A 21,716-nucleotide genomic window follows, 5' to 3' on the forward strand; every position below is an offset into this window, starting at 1 on the left:
TGTTCTGCCTATGTTTTCCTCTAAGAGTTTTATAGTGTCTGGCCTTACATTTAGGTCTTTAATCCATTTTGAGTTTATTTTTGTGTATGGTGTTAGGGAGTGTTCTAATTTCATTCTTTCACATATAGCTGTCTAGTTTTCCCAGCACCACTTATTGAAGAGCCTGTCGTTTCTCCACTGTATATTCTTGCCTCCTTTATCAAAGATAAGGTGGCCATATGTGCGTGCATTTATCTCTGGGCTTTCTATCCTGTTCGATTGATCTATATTTCTGTTTTTGTGCCAGTACTATACTGTCTTGATTACTGTAGCTTTGTAGTATAGTCTGAAGTCAGGGAGCCTGATTCCTCCAGCTCCATTTTTCTTTCTCAAGATTGCTTTGGCTATTCGGGGTCTTTTGAGTTTCCACAAAAATCGTGAAATTTTTTCTTTTAGTTCTGTGAAAAATGCCATTGGTAGTTTGACAGGGATTGCATTGAATGTGTAGATTGCTTTGGGTAGTATAGTCATTTTCACAATGTTGATTCTTCCAATCCAAGAACATGGTATATCTCTCCATCCATTTGTATCATCTTTCATTTCTTTCAGCAGTGTCTTATAGTTTTCTGCATACAGGTCTTTTGTCTCCTTAGGTAGGTTTATTCCTAGGTATTTTATTCTGTTTGTTGCAATGGTAAATGGAAGTGTTTCCTTAATTTCCCTTTCAGATTTTTCATCATTAGTGTATAGGAATGCAAGAGATTTCTGTGCATTAATTTTGTATCCTGCTACTTCACCAAATTCATTGATTAGCTCTAGTGGTTTTCTGGTGGCATCTTTAGGATTCTCTATGTATAGTATCATGTCATCTGCAAACATTGATAGTGTTACTTCTTCTTTTCTGATTTGGGTTGCTTTTATTTCTTTTTCTTCTCTGATCGCTATGGCTAAAACTTCCAAAGCTATGTTGAATAATAGTGGTGAGAGTGGGCAACCTTGTCTTGTTCCTGATCTTAGTGGAAATGGTTTCAGTTTTTCACCATTGAGGATGATGTTGGCTGTGGGTTCATCATATATGGCCTTTATTATGTTGAGGTAAGTTCCCTGTATGCCTATTTTCTGCAGACTTTTTTATCATAAATTGGTGTTGAATTTTGTTGAAAGCTTTTTCTGCATCTATTGAGGTGATCATATGCTTTTTCTCCTTCAATTTGTTAATATGGTGTATCACGTTGATTGATTTGCGTATACTGAAGAATCCTTGCATTCCTGGGATAAACCCCACTTGATTATGGTGTATGATCCTTTTAATGTGCTGTTGGATTCTGTTTGCTAGTATTTTGTTGAGGATTTTTGCATCTATGTTCATCAGTGATATTGGCCTGTAGTTTTCTTTTTTTGTGTCATCTTTCTCTGGTTTTGGTATCAGGGTGATGGTGGCCTCGTAAAATAAGTTTGGGAGTGTTCCTCCCTGTGCTATATTTTGGAAGAGTTTGAGATATAGGTGTTAGCTCTTCTCTAAATGTTTGATAGAATTCACCTGTGAAGCCATCTGGTCCTGGGCTTTTGTTTGTTGGAAGATTTTTAATCGGTTTCAATTTCATTGCTTGTGATTGATCTGTCCATATTTTCTATTTCTTCCTGGTTCAGTCTTGGAACATTGTGCATTTCTAAGAATTTGTCCATTTCTTCCAGGTTGTCCATTTTATAGGCATATAGTTGTTTGTAGTGATCTCTCATGATCCTTTGTATTTCTCCAGTGTCAGTGGTTACTTCTCCTTTTTCATTTCTAATTTTATTGATTTCAGTCCTCTCCCTCTTTTTCTTGATAAGTCTGGCTAATGGTTTATCAATTTTGTTTATCTTCTCAAAGAACCAGCCTTTAGTTTTATTGATCTTTGCTATCGTTTCCTTCCTTTCTTTTTCATTTATTTCTGATCTGATCTTTATGATTTCTTTCCTTCTGCTAACTTCGGGGTTTTTTTGTTCTTCTTTCTCTAATTGCTTTAGGTGTAAGGTTAGGTTGTTTATTTGAGATGTTTCTTGTTTCTTAAGGTAGGATTGTATTGCTATAAACTTCCCTCTTAGAACTGCTTTTACTGCATCCCATAGGTTTTGGGTTGTCGTGTTTTCATTGTCATTTGTTTCTAGGTATTTTTTGATTTCCTCTTTGATTTCGCCAGTGATTTCTTGGTTATTAAATAGTGTATTGTTTAGCCTCCATGTGTTTGTATTTTTTACGGATTTTTTCCTGTAATTGATATCTAGTCTCCTAGCGTTGTGGTCAGAAAAGATACTTGATACGATTTCAATTTTCTTAAATTTACCAAGTCTTGATTTGTGACCCAAGATATGATCTATCCTGGAGAATGTTCCATGAGCACTTGAGAAAAAAGTGTATTCTGCTGTTTTTGGATGGAATGTCCTATAAATATCAATTAAGTCCATCTTGTTTAATGTATCATTTAAAACTTGTGTTTCCTTATTTATTTTCATTTTGGATGATCTGTCCATTGGTGAAAGTGGGGTGTTAAAGTCCACTACTATGATTGTGTTACTGTCGATTTCCCATTTTATGGCTGTTAGCATTTGCCTTATGTATTGAGGTGCTCCTATGTTGGGTGCATAAATATTTACAATTGTTATACCTTCTTCTTGGATTTATCCCTTGATCATTATGTAGTGTCCTTCTTTGCCTCTTGTAATAGTCTTTATTTTAAAGTCTATTTTGTCTGATATGAGAATTGCTACTCCAGCTTTCTTTTGATTTCCATTTGCATGGAATATCTTTTTCCATCCCCTCACTTTCAGTCTGTATGTGTCCCTAGGTCTGAAGTGGGTCTCTTGTAGACAGCATATATATGGGTCTTGTTTTTGTATCCATTCAGCCAGTCTATGTCTTTTGGTTGAAGCATTTAATCCTTTTACATTTAGGTAATTATTGATATGTATGTTCCTATGACCATTTTCTTAGTTGTTTCAGGTTTGTTATTTTAGGTCTTTTCTTTCTCTTGTGTTTCCTGCCTAGAGAAGTTCCTTTAGCATTTGTTGTAAAGCTGGTTTGGTGGTGCTGAATTCTCTTAGCTTTTGCCTATCTGTAAAGATTTTAATTTCTCTGTCAAATCTGAATGAGATTCTTGCTGGGTAGAGTAATCTTGGTTGTAGGTTTTTCCCCTTCATCACTTTAAATATGTCCTGCCACTCCCTTCTGGCTTGCAGAGTTTCTGCTGAAAGATCAGCTGTTAACCTTATGGGGATTCCCTTGTGTGTTATTTGTTGTTTTTCCCTTGCTGCTTTTAATATTTTTTCTTTGTATTTAATTTTTGATAGTTTGATTAATATGTGTCTTGGCATGTTTCTCCTTGGATTTATCTTGTATGGGACTCTCTGTGCTTCCTCGGCTTGATTAACTATTTCCTTTCCCATATTAGGGAAGTTTTCAACTATAATCTCTTCAAATATTTTCTCAGTCCCTTTCTTTTTCTCTTCTTCTTCTGGGACGCCTATAATTCAAATGTTGTTGCGTTTAATTTTGTCCCAGAGGTCTCTGAGACTCTCCTCAATTCTTTTCATTCTTTTTTCTTTATTCTGCTCTGCAGTAGTTATTTCCACTATTTTATCTTCCAGGTCACATATCCGTTCTTCTGCCTCAGTTATTCTGCTATTGACCCCTTCTAAAGAATTTTTAATTTCATTTATTGTGTTTTTCATCACTGTTTGTTTGCTATTTAATTCTTCTAGGTCCTTGTTAAACGTTTCTTGTATTTTCTCCATTCTATTTCCAAGATTTTGGATCATCTTTACTATCATTATTCTGAATTCTTTTTCAGGTAGACTGCCTATTTCCTCTTCATTTGTTTGGTCGGGTGGGTTTTTGCCTTGCTCCTTCATCTGCTGTGTGTTTCTCTGTCTTCTCATTTTGCTTAACTTACTGTGTTTGGCGTCTCCTTTTCGCAGGCTGCAGGTGCGTAGTTCCCATTGTTTTTGGTGTCTGCGCCCAGTGGCTAAGGTTGGTTCAGTGGGTTGTGTAGGCTTCCTGGTGGAGGGGACTGGTGCCTGTGTTCTGGTTGATGAAGCTGGATCTTGTCTTTCTGGTGGGCAGGTCCACGTCTGGTGGTGTATTTTGGGGTGTCTGTGGCCTTATTATGATTTCCGGCAGCCTCTCTGCTAATAGGTGTGTTGTGTTCCTGTCTTGCTAGTTGTTTGGCATAGGGTGTCCAGCAGTGGAGCTTGCTGGTCGTTGAGTGGAGCTGGGTCACGGCGTTGAGATGGAGATCTCTGGGAGATTTTCGCCGTTTGATATTATGTGGAGCTGGGAGTTGTCTTGTGGACCAATGTCCTGAACTTGCCTCTCCCACCTCTGAGGCACAGCCCTGACACCTGGCTGGAGCACCAAGAGCCTGTCATCCACACGGCTCAGAATAAAAGGGAGAAAAAGAAAGAAAGAAAGAAGAAGATAAAATAAAATAAAGTTATTAAAATAAAAAATAATTATTCAAAAAAAAATTTTTAAGTAATTATAAAAAAAGAAAGTAAGAAAGAAGAGAGCAACCAAACCAAAGAATAAATCCACCAATGATAAGAAGCGCTAAAAACTATACTAAAAAAAACCCCCAAACAAACAGAAAAAACAAAACAAACAAAAAATACCGGACAGAGAGAACCCTAGGACAAATGGTAAAAGCAAAGCAATACAGACAAAATCACACACAGAAGCATACACATACACACTCACAAAAAGAGAAAAAGGGAAAAATATATATATATCATTGCTCCCAAAATCCACCTCCTCAATTTGGGATGATTCGTTGTCTATTTGGGTATTCCACAGATGCAGGGTACATTAAGTTGATTGTGGAGATTTAATCTGCTGCTCCTGAGGCTGCTGGGAGAGATTTTCCTTTCTCTTCTTTGTTCGCACAGCTCCTGGAGTTCGGATTTGGATTTGGACCCGTCTCTGCGTGTAGGTCGTCTGAGGGCGTCTGTTCTTCGCTCAGACAGGACGGGGTTAAGGAAGCAGCTGATTCGGGGGCTCTGACTCACTCAGGCCGGGGGGAGGGAGGGGTATGGATGCGGGGCGAGCCTGCGGCGGCAGAGACCACGTGACGTTGCACCAGCCTGAGGCACGCCATGCGTTCTCTCGTGGAAGTTGTCCCTGGATCACGGGACCCTGGCAATGGCGGGCTGCACAGGCTCCCGGGAGGGGAGGTGTGGAGAGTGACCTGTGCTTGCACACAGGCTTCCTGGTGGCTGCAGCAGCGACCTTAGCATCCCATGCCCGTCTCTGGGGTCCACGCTGATAGCCTCGCCTCGCGCCAATCTCTGGAGCTGCTTTAAGGGGCGCTCTTAATCCCCTCTCCTAGCGCACCAGGAAACAAAGAGGCAAGAAAAAGTCTCTTTTCCCAGACTCCCTCCTGTCTAGCTGTGTCGCACTAGCCCCTTCAAGCTGTGTTCACGCAGCCAACCCCAGTCCTCTCCCTGGGATCTGACCTCTGAAGCCCGAGCCTCAGCTCCCAGCCCCCGCCCACCCCGGCGGGTGAGCAGACAAGCCTCTCTGGCTGGTGAGTGCTGGTCGGCACCGATCCTCTGTGCGGGAATCTCTCCACTCTGTCCTCCACACCCCTGTGGCTGCGCTCTCCTCCGTGGCTCCGAAGCTTCCCCCTCCGCCACCCGCAGTCTCTGCCCATGAAGGGGCTTCCTAGTGTGTGGAAACCTTTCCTCCTTCACAGCTCCCTCCCACTGGTGCGGTCCCGTCCCTATTCTTTTGTCTCTGTTTTTTCTTTTTTCTTTTGCCCTACCCAGGTATGTGGGGAGTTTCTTGCCTTTTGGGAAATCTGAGGTCTTCTGCCAGCATTCAGTAGGTGTTCTGTAGGAGTTGTTCCACATGTAGATGTATTTCTGATGTATTTGTGGGGAGGAAGGTGATCTCCACGTCTTACTCTTCCGCATCTTGAAGGTCCCCCTCCCTCAAGTGTTTTTACAGAAAGCCTTTAGTAACAGTATTATCCCGAACGCTTCACTGTTTTCTTGTTTTGTTTTGTTTTTGTTTTTGTTTTTGTTTTGCAGTCTGAAAAAGCCAATCCGTATTCGAGGAAGTAACTTGAAACCAGTGGTTTCAGACAAGACAAAATGACGAGAAACAGTAAGAAACATGAAAGGGAGGGACAGAGTCTGAGTTGTGCCTCATTGTGGTTGCAGTGAGGATAATTGTTTAGAAAGGAGTTGGAGTGGAAGGAAGGAAGAAATGAAGTGAAGAACATGAGAAGAGTTGAGAGCTTGTGAAGGCAACTTGAAGATAGGTGCATTAAGTCCAGTGGAAAATGGTGGCGTCCTTGACTAGGGGATTTGAGAAGGCACAAAAGGGAAGCAGCCAGTTTGCAGAGGTGTTGTCACGGGATTTTGTGACTGATTGGAAGTGTGTGATGGGGAAGAGGAAGCACCCACGGATGACTCCTAGAATTGAGACTCTTGGGCTCTTTTGTGAGTTTCTAACCTCATAACCACAATTTCTTGTCCATATTCCAATTACTCAATTTTTATTATCTGATTACTTTTAATATCTAATAATTCTAGACTTTCAATGACACAAGTATCTTCAAATAGTAGTAGTAGGAAAAACTGTAGGAAATCAAATTACATAGAAATTTTAAAAAATTTGCTGTCCTTTTTTGGGAAATGGAATACTATATAAGTGGAAGTATGTTGCTGGGTATCCTTTTGAATTCCTTTTGCTCTGTGAGTCTTAGAACGTGATGTTTCTGAGTCACTGGGCTACAGCAGATCTGACTGTGAGATACAGTTTACGCTGAGGGGTGGAGGGTGGGCATGCCAAATAGATGGAAAAAATACTATCTCTCCTGAGAAGCACCCAATCAAGATGATAATTTGGAACTCAAATACAAATTGCTAAAAATATTGACAAAATAGCACTATAATCTCATATGGAATTTATCTTTGTTTAATAATTTTGTTTGGATAAACTTGTCACGTATAAAATAGATACTTACCCAAGATATCTTTTTCTGTGAGACAGTGAAATACTTAGAAAAGAAGACCTACATATAACTTGAAAATGTTGGTAGAACCGTATTTGTGGTTTTAAACTCCTACTCCAAATGATTTCTTCTCCAAAATTGATTTTGATCTCTAACATACTTCTAAGCAATACAAGTATTAGGTGAGGAATGTAGAGGAGGGACATCATCTTATTTTGGGAAATTTTATGAGAATTCAATAGTTTTTTTAGGTATACTTCAAAAATATCTTAATGTGTGGTGTGGAGAGCTGATTAAGCAATTATTGGACATACTACAGGTCTGACACAAATGCATTAATGCTATTATTAATATTACAGTCTATGAATATATTCTAATGCTAATATATATGTTCTAACATGAAATCAAAATCTGAAACTAATTCAGATTATAGCTTTACACACTAACAACATATTCCTTAATCAAAGACTATACTATTTGATAGAAAACATTTTTACATTTTTTAAGCTAAAAATATGAAATGAAAGGAGGAATACAAAATAAATTCTATGTAGGGATATTCATCTATATTTAAAGAGTTTAACAAGTTTGGTGCATGCATTTTAGCAGAGGAAAGGACAGAACTTGACCTCTGCTGGTTAGAACAAAGGCTGGCATTGTGAGATTTACTTTTCTGGCATTTATATTCTATTGACCTGAAAAGTTTGATAATCTCATTAAAATTGGGAGATTAGAAAATCAGAAAAAATATGAGAATGGTAGCAATGTTAAACTAGTAGGACTCAAGGAGTTCACGTGTTTTAATAACTTTATTTTTTTCATTCGAGGAAGTAACTTGTAGTTATTTGCCATTCAAAGTATTTTTAAGTGCAAGATAGTGCTTTGGACCATCTTATTGGGTTGGTAAGATACAAATACGAAACTTTATCAGAAAAGTAAAATGCTTATTAAGAATCAGATAACTCATAATGGAAGAGCTAGTATTAGAAGGATCTCAGTCTTCAGGTTCACTATTAAATCTACCCCAGAACTGTAATGATGGTGGTGACCACAATGTCCATGTATTGGATAATAAGCTCTTTTTTAAAAAAATGAATGAATGAATGAATGAATGAATTTTGTGCTGTGTTGGGTCTTCGTTGCTGTGCACAGGCTTTCTCTAGTTGCGGCGAGCAGGGGCTACTCTTTGTTGCAGTGCCTGGGCTTCTCACTGCAGTGGCTTCTCTTGTTGTGGAGCGTGGACTCTAGGCACGTGGGCTTCAGTAGTTGCGGCTCGCGAGCTCTAGCGTGCAGGCCCAGTAGTTGTGGCGCATGGGCTTAGTTGCTCTGTGGCATGTGGGATCTTCCCGGACCAGGACTCGAACCTGTGTCCCCTGCAATGGCAGGCGGATTTCTAACCACTGCGCCACCAGGGAAGTTCCGGGTAATAAGCTCTTGTTCATATTGTCACTTACAATACTTAACACCACCCCAAGAGACGGCTGCTGCTGTCCCTATCACATTACAAGAAGCAAAAGGAAGGAATTGATGCAACTCCTTCAAATTTTTTTCTTTTTAAAATTTATATGCTCTGAGGAAACTTTCAACATTTCTTGTGTGTATTTAGGTAAACTGAAGCCCATATTTTATAGAGCTCTATGGCAATCACTCTCGATTGTTCTTTAGCTCACTTTATCGAAGCTTGCGTTGGGACATACCTATGTAATTAACAGTTGAGGAAAGAAGATGCCTAATCAGATAACACCATATGAGAATAACATGTTAAAATATAACAAGTGGACCACTTTAATACTTCTCAACTACATTTAGGATTAGGCAGTCCAATTAATTTTGATCCATTTGATGCTGTTCTCTTCATTCTGGGTGAATTTTATTCTTATAATGTTACTTGTTATCACTATATTTAACATAGAGGAGGGCCTTGCAGGAGGGTTTTCACTTCTAAGCCTTTGTCTCTGAGTGGTTTCAAAATGATAAATTTGTGGCTTTGAGGGGGGGGTGTAATAATAAAAGAGGGGAGAACACAACAAAACAAACAAACAAAACCAACTTCACAAACAGCAGTGTGGTTTAATGACAGCCACACGTATTAATAAAGGGTCTCACAAGTTTGATGCATAAAATTTAGCCACAGAAAAGACAAGAAACAGCTTCTACTACCCAGAACAAAGGCTGACATTGTACGATTTCAGTGGCATAATATGCGGGCTTCAAATAAGAGTTCTGGTCAGTGGGACATAAAGGAAGTGCTTCATTAGCTATCATAGTGCATACCTCCCAGGCCTGTACCATGGGGCAGCACGCAGCAAGGGCATGGGCGCAAAGAATGAGCTATTCACTCAGGTTTCATAATCTTGCTCTGTTTCAGCCTCCTGGGTTGACAGCTTTCAAGTTAAGCATGGAAGGCTCTAAAGAAACAGTCCTACATTCTTCAGTGATAGAGTTTGTTTTTGGAAAATGCCTATCTAAAATAAGGAGATAAAATAAGTTAAGCCTGTGAGCTCAATTTATGGAATTAGATGTCTTTCCAGAGCACAGTGATATTTTTATGATTACTTTGAAGACTTCAATAAAATACTTCTACAGAAAGATTTGTCTCAGATGAAATTATTTGCAATTTCTGTCATTCAACTCTATGCAATCATATGAATATTCATTGTACAGTGAAAGCTGACTTTGTGAGTAGGAAAATTACAGTAACATGCTTTACAAAGATATTGAGTAGAGGAAAAATAATTCTATGCTGTAATTTTCAGGAAAACCACTGTGAATTTTGATCTTTTTCTCCAATCATCCAGAGCCACAGACCTCTGTCCCTCAAGGAAAACACAAAACTATTTAACTCAAATTCAACTCAATGGCAAAATGTCTGAATTCATTTCATATAACCTCTGTGCTTTGAAGAGAAATACATTGTATTAAGGTTCAAATTTATATTAATTTGCTAGATGCCAAGGTCAATCTGAAATAGTATTGCCGGAAGGCTCAGGAACCTAACTGCATAAAATTGCATAAAGATGCTGAGAACAGCTCTGAATTTAAACTACAATGAATGGGAAATAAATAAGGCTAGAAAACCTATATAATATGTTGTTAACATAGAATTTTCAAAACCAAATTGCAAAAGATATCATACAATTCAAATTCACACTTAACATTTTTTCTTGTGAAGAATATCACCACTGATGCCCTTAATTATATTGAAGATATTTATTTCTAAAATAACTGAGTTATTTATGACCTACAATTCTTTGGAATTTTACCAGATACTCAGATGAAGCAGTGGGAAGTCATTGTTTAATGCCTACAAACATTAAAAATCCTGAAATACACCAATCAAAATATCTTTTAAAAAACTGCATAAAATTAAAAATTTAAATTTTACTTATTTTCCAATAAGAACAATAATTTCTAACTTAAAATACTAGATGTAAACAATCTACAGGCTGGTCAGTCAAGTTCGTGATAGTGGCAGAACTATAATTTGCACTCATAAAGGCTCCGATGGGTCACCATCTAAAACAAATATGCTTAATTTACAGAGAAATAAAGTGATACTTACTGTAATGTAGCTCTAGGTACACCTATAAGGCAGTTTGTCTTAAGTCCCTGTACTTAACAATTTTATTTTTCTCACATAGCAAATCACAGGCAGTTTTATACTAAACATCTATCCTAGAGGCAGACTGTCCAATTAGCCCTTGATCTGGTTTTCATATAAATCACCTGTTATAGGTTGAATTATCTCCCCCACCCCCAAATTCTTATGTTGAAGTCCTAACCCCCCTCCCAGTACCTTAGAATGAGACTTTGTTTGTAGATAGGGTGTTTACAGAGGTGATCAAGTTAAAATGAGGTCATTAGGGTAGGACTGATGGCTGATGTCTTTCTGAAAAGGTGAAATTTGGACACAGAGACATGCAGACAGGGAGGATGCTATATGATCATGAAGATGGCCAGCTACTAGTCAAGGAGAGAGGCCTGGAATATATCCTTCCTTCACAGCTCTCAACATCATGGGTAGGTTGAGGGGATGACTATCAGTGAGATAGCACAAGGGGATTCTGTATCCTGATTTTGGTGTTGGTTACATGAATCTATAAATGTGTTAAAATTCATAGAACTGTACAGCAAAAAGAGAAACAAGCCAATTTAAAAAATAAAATAAATAACCTTAATAAAATAAAAACCTACTCTAAAGCTAAACTAGCAAGCTATAAAATAAAAATGTTGAAATCTGTATCATTCTAATACACAAATAATAACCAGTTAGAAAATATAGTAGAAGAAACAACGTATGTTACAATCACTAAAAGAAAATGTATATAATAAAACAAAATAAAATACATAAACTTATAAAGAAAGGGACAAAACCTAAATGAAGAAAAATACCTAAAAGATGCCAAAATACCCTTGAAGACATGAAAAGATATACCATATTTCTGGATAGGAAGACCCAATTTTAAAAAATCCCCAATGTTTATAAGTTCACTGCATTTCAATAAAATACCATATGTTCTTTTCTTTTATCCTGGAGCAAGACAAGTTGGTTATAAAGTTCATTTGGAAAAATAAACAAGAACTTCCAAGAAGTTCTTGCAAATGGAGGAGAGGGCTCTGGCCTTATGAGAGGTTAAAACATTACAGAGCCCATTAAAACAGTATGGTTTGGTATGTGAATAGAAAAACAGACCAATGTACTAGAGTTGAAAGTCCAGAAAAAAAAAACCTAAGTGCATATGGGAATTTATGTTAAAGGCAGCACCTAAAGACAGTGGGGTAACAAAGAACATTTTAGTAAGTACTGTTGAGCTCACTGGATAGCCATATGGAAAAATATAAAATTAAACTCATTCTTCATACTGTAATAGAGAAGAAACCATAAAAGAATCAGAGTTTTAAAGCAAAGGAATAAAAAGAATCACAAGTACAGTAAGAAAACATGAGTGAGTTTCTTTATAACATGGGTGTAGGGAAAATTTTTCTAAATGTGACAAAGACTCCAAGAACAACAAGGAAAATGATTTATAAATTTGCTCTATGAAATAAAAAATCAAAGTTTTGCATGGCAAACAGCATAAGTAAATAAAAAGACAAACTGGGAAAATCATGTAGAACTTATGTCACAGAAAAATAAATAATAATATTTTGATACTAAAGCGCTTTTTAAAAATTGAGAAGAATAAAACAAGAATCTTATGCAAAATGGGTAAAATAAGTGAATAGACAGTACACATAAAAAGAAATGTAGATGTCCCTTATACACATGAAATGGTGTTTAATCTTACTTAAAATAAGAGGAATTCAATTTAAAATTACACTGAGATACCATTTCTCTTCCATTAGCGTCACAAAAATTTATAAATTTGAGCACATCTCCTGTTGGCTAGGCTCTTGGAAAGAGCTCCTGTCACGTGTTTGCTGGCGGGAATGCAAAATGTACATCCCCTATAGGGAGGAATTTGGAAATACTTAGAAAAACTACATATACCTTTATCCTTTGATCCAGTAATCTCGCTCCTAGGAATCTTGTTTGAGATACACCTCCAAAAATACGAAGAAAAATTTGACTTCTTATAATCACAAAAAGCCCATCTAAATGTGGGAACAACTGTGGGAAAAAACATTCTCACAATGGAATAACATGTAGTCATAGAGAGATGTCTATAGGTTGATGTGAAGTGATATCCAGAATATATTTTTAAGAGAAGAAACAAAAAAATGTGAAGCAACGTGTAGAATATGCTGAGCATATAGATAAACATATATAATTTTTTTGGTAAGAAAGGGGATTCAGATATATATTGATTTATATTTTCAAAAAGAAACTTGTAAGGATAAATCAAAAACTTTAAAATAATGATGTTCTATAGGGAACATAACTATAAATAGAGAAGAAAGTTCTGCCTGCTCCATTTTTTTCTTTTTAGTTTTTTAAATTGTGTAAGAGACATGAGAACAGTATCAGCCAAATGCAGTGAATGGACCTTGTTTGGATTCTGATTCAAACACTGCAACTCGCAAAACGGATTTTTGAGACAACCAGAAAGATCTGAATACAGAATAATTATTAGGTGATATTAAGGAATTATTATTATGTTTTAGATGTGGTAATCATAATAATGTGGTTATGGTTTTAAAAAGGCCTTACCTATTAGAGATATAAACTGAAGTATTATGGACAAAATAATATTGTATCTTGTATTTTTAAATACTGAAGGAGGGAGGGGGTAAAAAGGTGAGGAGGGGGATAGATATCTCGAAAGCCTTAACGTTAAACATACATTTTTGACCTATCAATTACAATTTCTAGAATTTATCCTAAATATATAGTTATGAATGTGTATAGAGATTTAGCTGGAGAAATGCTTATTCCAATGATTTTTAGGAGCAAAAACCTGGAAATGCCTTGTGTTTAAATAATTTTATTAGTTAAATAAACCAAATAATGCAATAGCACCTTTAAAATTATGTTGAAAAAGAATTTTTATAAATTGAATGGGAAAGTGTTCATGTTATTGCTAATGAAGAAAAGAGTTCATAAAACCATAATCCAATATAATCTAGGTTTTATTAAGAAAAAATTATTCAAGGAAAAATGTTAAAATGTTTTGTAAGTGTTTATAGTGACTATCTTCGGGAGGTCAGAATTCAGGTAACTTTTACTTAAAATCGATATTTGTAGCTTATCTTTATCTTTTAAACTACCTATAACAATAAACATATGTTATCTTGGCAAAACAATAGCTATTAAAGTAAAACACAGCTCTTCATAAGGCAATTCATCAATTTCAGAAATATAACAAAACTGAAGACACAGGAAAAAAAGAATGTGAAGACTGAGATATTTGTCTGGTATAACATTTTTCAAATATGAAGAACAGCCACTGCACTGTAAATGGAAATCGTTTTTTATCATGAATGATGTAAGAGTCCTTACTCCACAAAAATTGTTTCTCACAGTGAGATTTCTGATACATTCAACTTAGACCCTTAGGAGAGGAAATAATTTTCCATTTTGCTTGTTCACAGAACCAAGCACAGTGCTGTGTAGTTTATGTAGAGGGCAGGCTATTTTTAAAGGATCTGTCAAGTTAATTTCCCTTATTCATAAACTAGATTTCCTCTTGGTACTCTGTCCACCACAACGGCTTTGGGAAAGGGTACAGACCAAATGCCACCTTGGCAAGGAGGCCACTGGGATCCCTCAGAGGAGAAGTGCTTGCCTGGCAGGAAGAAGCTGAAAGTTGAGAGAGAGAGAGAGAGAGAGGGAATCCGATAGGAAGACTAATATGTTTTGACCTCCTGTCTCTGGGGTTAAGCCCCATAGCTGCAAAGCATATTTGATTGTTGAGGAAAAGCTGGAAGGAGAGCTTTTGCCCTGCTTCCCATTAAGAACGATGGAGAGAAGAGACAGTGACAGCAGGACAATAAAAATAGTGCCATGGCATGCTTAGGCCTGATTTGTCTCTTTCCCTCCTATGACTTTCTGCACCCACCCAGGCAACTTTCAGCCACAATGTGGTTTCTAAAGGACCCCAACGTTCCAATCAGCCCCTAAGAGATGTCAAGATGCTTGAGATTTCTGGAGGAGGGGCTGGCCACAGGAAGTCGCCTGAGTGATGACTAGGTTGCAAGGGTTCTAGGCTATGCTGTGTGTACCAGACCACATTCCCCTTTTCCTCTATCACTTCTCAGCAGGGCTTTGAAAGAAATGTACCTGTGGGTGTCAAGATACAGGCAAGAGAGCCGGGAGAGGGTTTGACAAGTTCCAGTAGCCTAGGATTTTGTCAGGATCCTGGAAGGAACCAGACTAACAGTGTCTTGGTGGAAAACAGCACACATCCAGGGACCACCTGCACCATGTCGTGGAGACCAACAAAAAGATTTGCACAAAGTTAAGGCCCCCTACACCAACTGCCCCAAAGATAATAAAGTTTTCCTTTCTACAAAGCACTGTCTTGGGAAGGAGGAGAGGGAAGGAAGGAATAGCTTTGTTAGAGAGTCATATTAAGTCATATGCCTGAAGATTTGACAAAATGAGACTGACTAACATGGGAATACCTGGGATATCCTTAATTATCAGGTTAATGGTTTTCCATAGCTACTAAAATGAGTGAGAACTTGTAAAGAAGATTACATTAATAACAGAAAATTAAAATGCAGCATGTTCTTGGCACATTTGGATGCTGATTGGATAATTCTTTTTTATAATTTTTTTTTAGTTTTAGTTAAGTTTAGTTTTAGATAATTTCAGTTTTGCAAAAAACTATTCTGAACTTCATAGATATTTGCTAAATAAAGAAGCGATTATATAACAAAGTTATTGAGACACTGAAATATTTCTATGAATTTTCTGGGACAGCTATAAATGTTTCCTGTTAATTCCTCGATCTTTCTTTTCCTGATAAAAACAAAAAAATGTTTAAAATGACATACTACTTTTTTTTTTTTCCTGCAAAGCTTGATAAAATCTGCTTTCAGTATAGTGAGTAGGAGTGACTTGTATCCATTGGGATAGTAAAAAGATTTTAGATAAGATGGAAAGTTGCAATTCCCTACTCCCTTTTCCCCTTTATACATTCCTGGTTTTTGTTTTTGTTTTTTTCTCTCACTTGAAACATCTAAAGTAAAAAAATTAGTTTAAGACAACACACTTGTTCACAATTCTCTTAAGGATTTCTAAATAATATGGAATATATATATGTATATATATATATTTTGCCAGTACTGCTTAAGGAGTGTTCTGAGATTTTCTTTTCACATATATATCACTGACAATTCTCATATACAAGGAAGATAATAGGCAAATATTATTTATATTTCACATATAGAAAACTGACAACAAGAGTGTGGATTTTAAGTAGTGTTACCTTTAAGCTTTATTCTGTGATAGAGTTGAAAAGTAAAGAGAATAGGTTTATACAAAGAGTAATAGTTTCTGTGTTTAAAATCAAACTGACTTCTGTCTTCATGAGTCATTTTTGATAATGGTAGTACTGTTGAGCTATTTTACTTCCTTAGATAATACACATATTAGAATGTTGAAGAGTTTACTGGGTCCAGCTGGTTATTACAAAGAAATTGGTTAATTTAGCAAATTTACTTGCTTCTAGGATAAAGTTATTTTTAAAAAAATCGAGGTATTTATAACAGTATATTTAAAAAAATTTTAAAGATTACTCCAGATATTTAGCATATTACTAGATATGAATATACTTTAAAGTACAGCTCCCTTGCTCAATGTTTTGGGGAAAATGTGTGCTATAGTGAATTGTGTGTAAATATGAATGTGTAAATATTTCAGGGAATGAGGGAGACTTTTGAAACAGAAATTAAAAATGAAAATCTTTAACCTTGAACTGGAAATTACTTGGAATTAACCACAAATTATCTATTACCTCTTTTTAAAGATTAATATTATAGGATAAAATATGATTTGGGTGGAATAAATGAAGTTGGAATCTCTTTTATCTTCAATATGAAGCTGGCTCATATTTGAGAGATGCTTTTCGAACATTTCGGACTTTTGACTCTTTGCCAAAGTGAGCACTTTGGGAATAACATTAAATATATCTGGCTAGACTCGAATTACATCCCCCCCACCGCTACCACCCCCCACACACAGAAGGAAACGAGCAAGGAAACCCATTCTCTTGAAATTAACTCAGATATTTACTAAGACCTAGACTCAGGTATTTATTAAGATCTAGAAAAAGTCAACCTTCAGAGTTAACATTTTATAATTTCTGAGAATAGTTAATAAAACTCTACCATATTTTTAAAAAGTCTGTTGTAAAAGGATGTATTACGAGTAGCAGCCTAATTTGGGGGGTTCAGGAAGAGGAAAAGACTGAAGTTCCTTGAGCTGGTAGTACTTATTCCACAAGATCCAGGCGCGGACCTGTGTAAGGTAATACTTACTTCTGTTTCCATAACCATTCAACACATTTACTCAACAGAGATTTATCGAGCACCTTCTATGTATCAGGTACCTGCTGACTGCTGGATAACACTGACAGGATTTCTGCTTTCACCGGGTTTTTAATCTGGGGGCGATGTGGAAGGCATTCTCAAATATGCATAAAACACAGTTGCAAACCCGGAAAGAAAGGCTGTGCTGTAAAGTGGGGGCAGGGATGGGGCAGGGGTGGGTATGAAGCACTTCCTGAAAAAATGGGACTTGAAAGAGGAGCAGTAATTAACCTTACGAAGAGGGAAGAGGAGTGTTGAAGTGCCATTCAAAGAGGCACTGCCTGAACAAAGACCTGAGGAACTGTGACTGGGAAAACTGCAAAGTGTTCCAAAATGCTACAGCACAAAAAGCTGTGCAAGATGAGGCTGGAGAAATAATACGTAGAAGCCGTGCCATTCAGGAGTCTTACAGGATGGTTTCAGAATTTCGATTTTTATCCTGAGACACGGTTTACGATTAGATGATCTCTTGGCTATCTGATTAGCATATACGTTTTGCTTGTGTTTTTTGGCCAGCAGGATGTTTTTCTGTTTGGGTTTTTTTTCTTTTTAATTTTTGAAGGCGAGGCGTGTATTCTCAGATTAGAGGCCGCCTTTCCCTGTTGCCCTCACACACATGTACAATTTTTTGACCCCTGGGGAAGGGGAGTTTGAAACTTTTTGGAGAATTATTAGATTTTGTACTAAAATAGCACTAAAGAGAAGACTCCGGAGAGCGAACGGAGAGGGCGGCGCCGACAACCCGACAGGAACAACGCAGGCAGAGTCGGTTCTGGGGAGGGCGGGGGAAGGGGAGGAGCGAGGCGCCTCAGCGACCTACTGCGCATGACCGCCCTTGGTTGCCAAGGCAGCGGGAAGGCGTTGCCCGGAAGAGTTTCCTTACGGAACGGTCAGTTCCAAAACCCATTCCCCAGGGGCTCAGGACTGACTAGTTCCTGAGGCAATCTTGACCACTGCAAAGCAGATGAGGAATAGAGCCTGATGCAATGTGATGGCCATCCGCCTAGAAGCCCGAGGATTCAGAGACGCAGGGGAAATTGACCCAGACAGACATCGGGACTATGGCAGACTTTTCTAAGGAGACCTTTGAGTCCTTTACTGATGAGGTACAGAGTTCCGGTTCATTCAGTTCCTCTGGAGGACGGCAGCCCTGGTCCTATGCCTCTGGGAGTAAATCCGAGAGTGGAACGCCGACTTCACGCTTGCAATATGGAGACAACCAATCTGAGTTTTCACACTTCAAAAATAATGAAAAGAAGTTGAGCAGAAAATGGATCAACAACCTCAAGGGCAAGGAAACGAACTCTGGCCAGTACCAACCAGACACTAAACTTGAAACAGAAATCACTCAGGCATCCCTTGAAGAATTGAATGCCCTGCAGTCTTTCTGCACCGTTAAGATAAACCTAATCCATCATAGTGCGAACTCTAAGGGGAAAAAGAGCAGCAGACATAAAAAGCTGCAGCTTGGATCGGATGCAGAGGCTCCAGAGGTAGATGCCTTAAACTGTACTGTCCCCGATGAGCTTTTGAACAGAATCTATTTTAAAAACATGAGGACAACACCCAAAGAGGTGGTAACAGCTAAGCAACACATTTCTTCTCGGTGTCCCAAATGTAACAGGAAAAGAGCGGAACTGGCCCAATCTGCCTTCCTGAAACAGAAGAAGACTTTACTGGAGTCACTTCTGCTCCAAGAGAAAATAGATGAACATCTTCATATGAAAGACTTTCTTACCCTTATTGGAGAAATACATCAGAGCCTTCCCAGGCTTTCCGATGACCCCAGAATAATCTGGGAAAGACTGAAGGAGAAAAGTCAAATTGGTTACTCTGGTTTTGAAAGGTCAGATATAAAGCAGGAGATGTAGCAGAATGGAAATAGTGCTTGTCATCACCTTTTTGTCCGCCAATTTTCAAACCTCTTACTCTTAACTAAACAAGGGATGGTGTTTATTAATGATAATGTGTAATGTGGATAAATGTTTTGTTGTGTATTTGAATAATTATCATCATTTCTGTAATAGGAGCAGAGCATTTGGCCTGACCGTTAGCACGACCGTTATCGCGAGACCCTGAGCCAACAGTCAGCTCGCAGTGGTTCTCGCGGCAGAGAGTGTGGGGAGAGGTGAGAGGCGGTTGCAGGGCCTGGGACAGGCTGAGGGCCGGGTCCCGCAGAGCCCCAGAGCCCTCGCCGCAGCCGCCCGCTAGCCAGGCCCAGACCTTGAAGCAGCGAAGCAGCAGCGAACCTCTCCCCCATCCCAACGTCTGCAACCTAATGGCGGCGGGCGGTCTCCATGGGTCGCAGTCCGTGGAGGCCTCAGCACCTGGAGTATATGGACACTGCCGTTGAGGTAACAGCTTCAACCCGCTTCAGTCTCTCCATTCAAGTTTCAAAAGTTGATGCAGCTTAGATCAGTTGTCTCCCCCTAGGAGGCGGCCAGAGGCCAGGGTTAAGTTGCAAGGACATTGCACATCATTAGCAGGTACACCTCTGTGGTTGGGCTCTTCTCAAAGAAGGGCAGTTGCTGTGAGCTGGGGATTCACCTGATGGGCATTTGCTACAACACGTATTCCTGTCAATCGTATACAAACGATTCTTTCCAGGTTAAATGAAAAGCCTGAGGGCCGGCTGGGTCCTGGCCGCCTGGCTCCCTCATTGATGATGGCTGGGCAGGGTCTGGGGACCTGGCCATGAGGGCGCTGCCAGCTGCCCCCTCACCCAGGCCTGGGCACTGGCGGGAGGACCCAGACTGGGTGCTGGATGAAAGCTCCTGGGCAGGGTAACTGGCCCGTGCAGGGACCCACTCCTGTAAACCAGGGCCTGGACCTCGGAGGGTGAAAGTTGAGCCTTGGGAACTTGCCCTTTCTTGTTAGAACAGAGAATAACATTTGTTTCGGTGGAGGTTTATAAGAACACCGTGACCTGGCCTCAAGAACAAAGGAACCAACACCAAGAAGTTTGTAGCAACTAACCATGCCCCTCCCTATAAAAAGGGCTATATAAAAGGGCTTTGCTGAAAGCTTTCCAGGCGTCCAGGGTTTTTAAGGCATGAGCTACCAGTCTCCTTGCATGGCTCTGCAATAAACCTTTCTGTGCTCCAAACTCCGACGTTTTGGTATTGTTTGGCCTCAGTGTGTGCTGGACACTCGGACTTGCGTTCGATAATATTTCTACAGGTACTCTGGAAACTTAAGAGTTTACTGTGCTTCCTTCACGGATTTGAGGACTAAAGACTTTCCACCCAGTATTTTTTCAGATTCTAGAGGGCAACATTTTATAGTTGGAATAATTACAAAGTTTTTATAACAATCCAGGAGAGAGATGCTGGCAGTTTGGACTAGGGTTTTGACAGTACAGATAGAAATAGAGATCTAAGAAATACTTAGGAGGTAATAATTGACATTCTTTGGTGAAGAAATGGATATGGGGGTTTAATAAAAGGTAAATGTTAAGAATGTTACTAAGTTTCTAACTTGTGCTTTTGGATGAATGATAATTCATTAAGATAGGAGCATTGGAAGAGGATGACGTTTGATTAAGAGGGTGATTATTTGGACATGGTTAGTTTGAGGAATATTTGAGACATTCGTATTGAGAGATTGAGAAACATTTGGTTATTTGTGCTTGCAATCTGGAGAAAAGGTCTTGAGGGGGTGGGGATCACTGGCATATATGTCATAGATGTGGTGAGCTCTTCTAGAAGAAAGGAGAATGACAGGAGAAGAAGGGCTATGACCAACTCCTGAGAACTTCTACCCACTAATTAATGGCTGGGTAGAGGAGAATAAGACAGCAAAGGAGGTTGAGAAGAAGTCATCATAGAAGGATAAAGGAAACCAGGAAAGAGTCGTGTCAGAGAGACCAAAGAAAGAGAACATTTCAAGAAGGATGGGTTGTCTAAGCATGCCAATGCCACAGAGTTCACAGGAGATGATTTAGTCATGTGTTGGCTTCTTTGACTTAACAACAGCAACTTCATTCATAAAAATTGAGCTGACTGACAGTAGCTTGAGGAATAAATGTAAGCTAAGGAAATGAGGAATATGGGTATAGACTTCTTGAAGTTTAGCTGTGGAGGGAAAGCAGGAGAGGTAATTTTTCTATATGTCTAACACTTAAGCTATCACAGTCAAAAATTTGTAAAAATCAGCAAAAAAATAGCCTTTGTATCAGCAAAAAATAACCTTTGTATCATGTCACTATTACTCTTTGCCTTTTAGACCTTCATTTATGTATTTAGATACTCTTTTTTTTCCCTATAAAATTTAGTGTATTTTCTCTTAGTCATTCCTAAATAAAATGGGGAATAAAATCATTACCATTTTCACAGTAACTTTTTATTGAAATTCACGTTACATCTTGCTTTATCTTTGCCATTTTAATATATTCACATTTCTCATAATCAAAATGCTGAATAATTTCCCCATTAAGGGTCATAATTCACCCTTTAGTCAACTAAGTATTCCAGTCCATGCACAAGAGATTTTTAGAATTTGTTTAGGTCTTCTTTAATTTTGTTTGTTTTTTTTTTTTTTTTTTTTAAAGATCTCAGAAGTCTTCACTGAGGAGGTAGTATTTGAGTTGTCTTTTATTTATTTATTTTATTTATTTATTCTTATATTTATTTTGGGCTGTGGTGGGTCTAAGTTTCTGTGCGAGGGCTTTCTCCAGTTGTGGCAAGTGGGGGCCACTCTTCATCGCGGTGCGCGGGCCTCTCACTATCGCGGCCTCTCTTGTTGCGGAGCACAGGCTCCAGACGCGCA

General features: G+C 38.5%; 1 protein-coding gene across 1 annotated transcript; it reads left to right on the forward strand.

The window, feature by feature from the left end:
• The first annotated feature begins 5,658 nt into the window (after positions 1 to 5,658).
• LOC309619549 (uncharacterized protein C8orf48) lies at positions 5,659 to 21,280 on the forward strand. Its single transcript, XM_082374776.1, has one exon. It carries the CDS (start codon positions 18,011 to 18,013, stop codon positions 18,818 to 18,820), a length of 810 nt encoding a protein of 269 aa, XP_082230902.1. The 5' UTR covers positions 5,659 to 18,010; the 3' UTR covers positions 18,821 to 21,280.
• The last annotated feature ends 436 nt before the right edge of the window (positions 21,281 to 21,716 follow it).

This window comes from Balaenoptera borealis (assembly GCF_965194805.1).
Source record: "Balaenoptera borealis genome assembly, chromosome: 21".
Taxonomy (NCBI): Eukaryota; Metazoa; Chordata; class Mammalia; order Artiodactyla; family Balaenopteridae; genus Balaenoptera; species Balaenoptera borealis.

Excerpts from the sequence above, each read along its gene's own strand:
- LOC309619549 (XM_082374776.1), top strand. The coding sequence starts at position 18,011 with ATGGCAGACTTTTCTAAGGAGACCTTTGAGTCCTTTACTGATGAGGTA.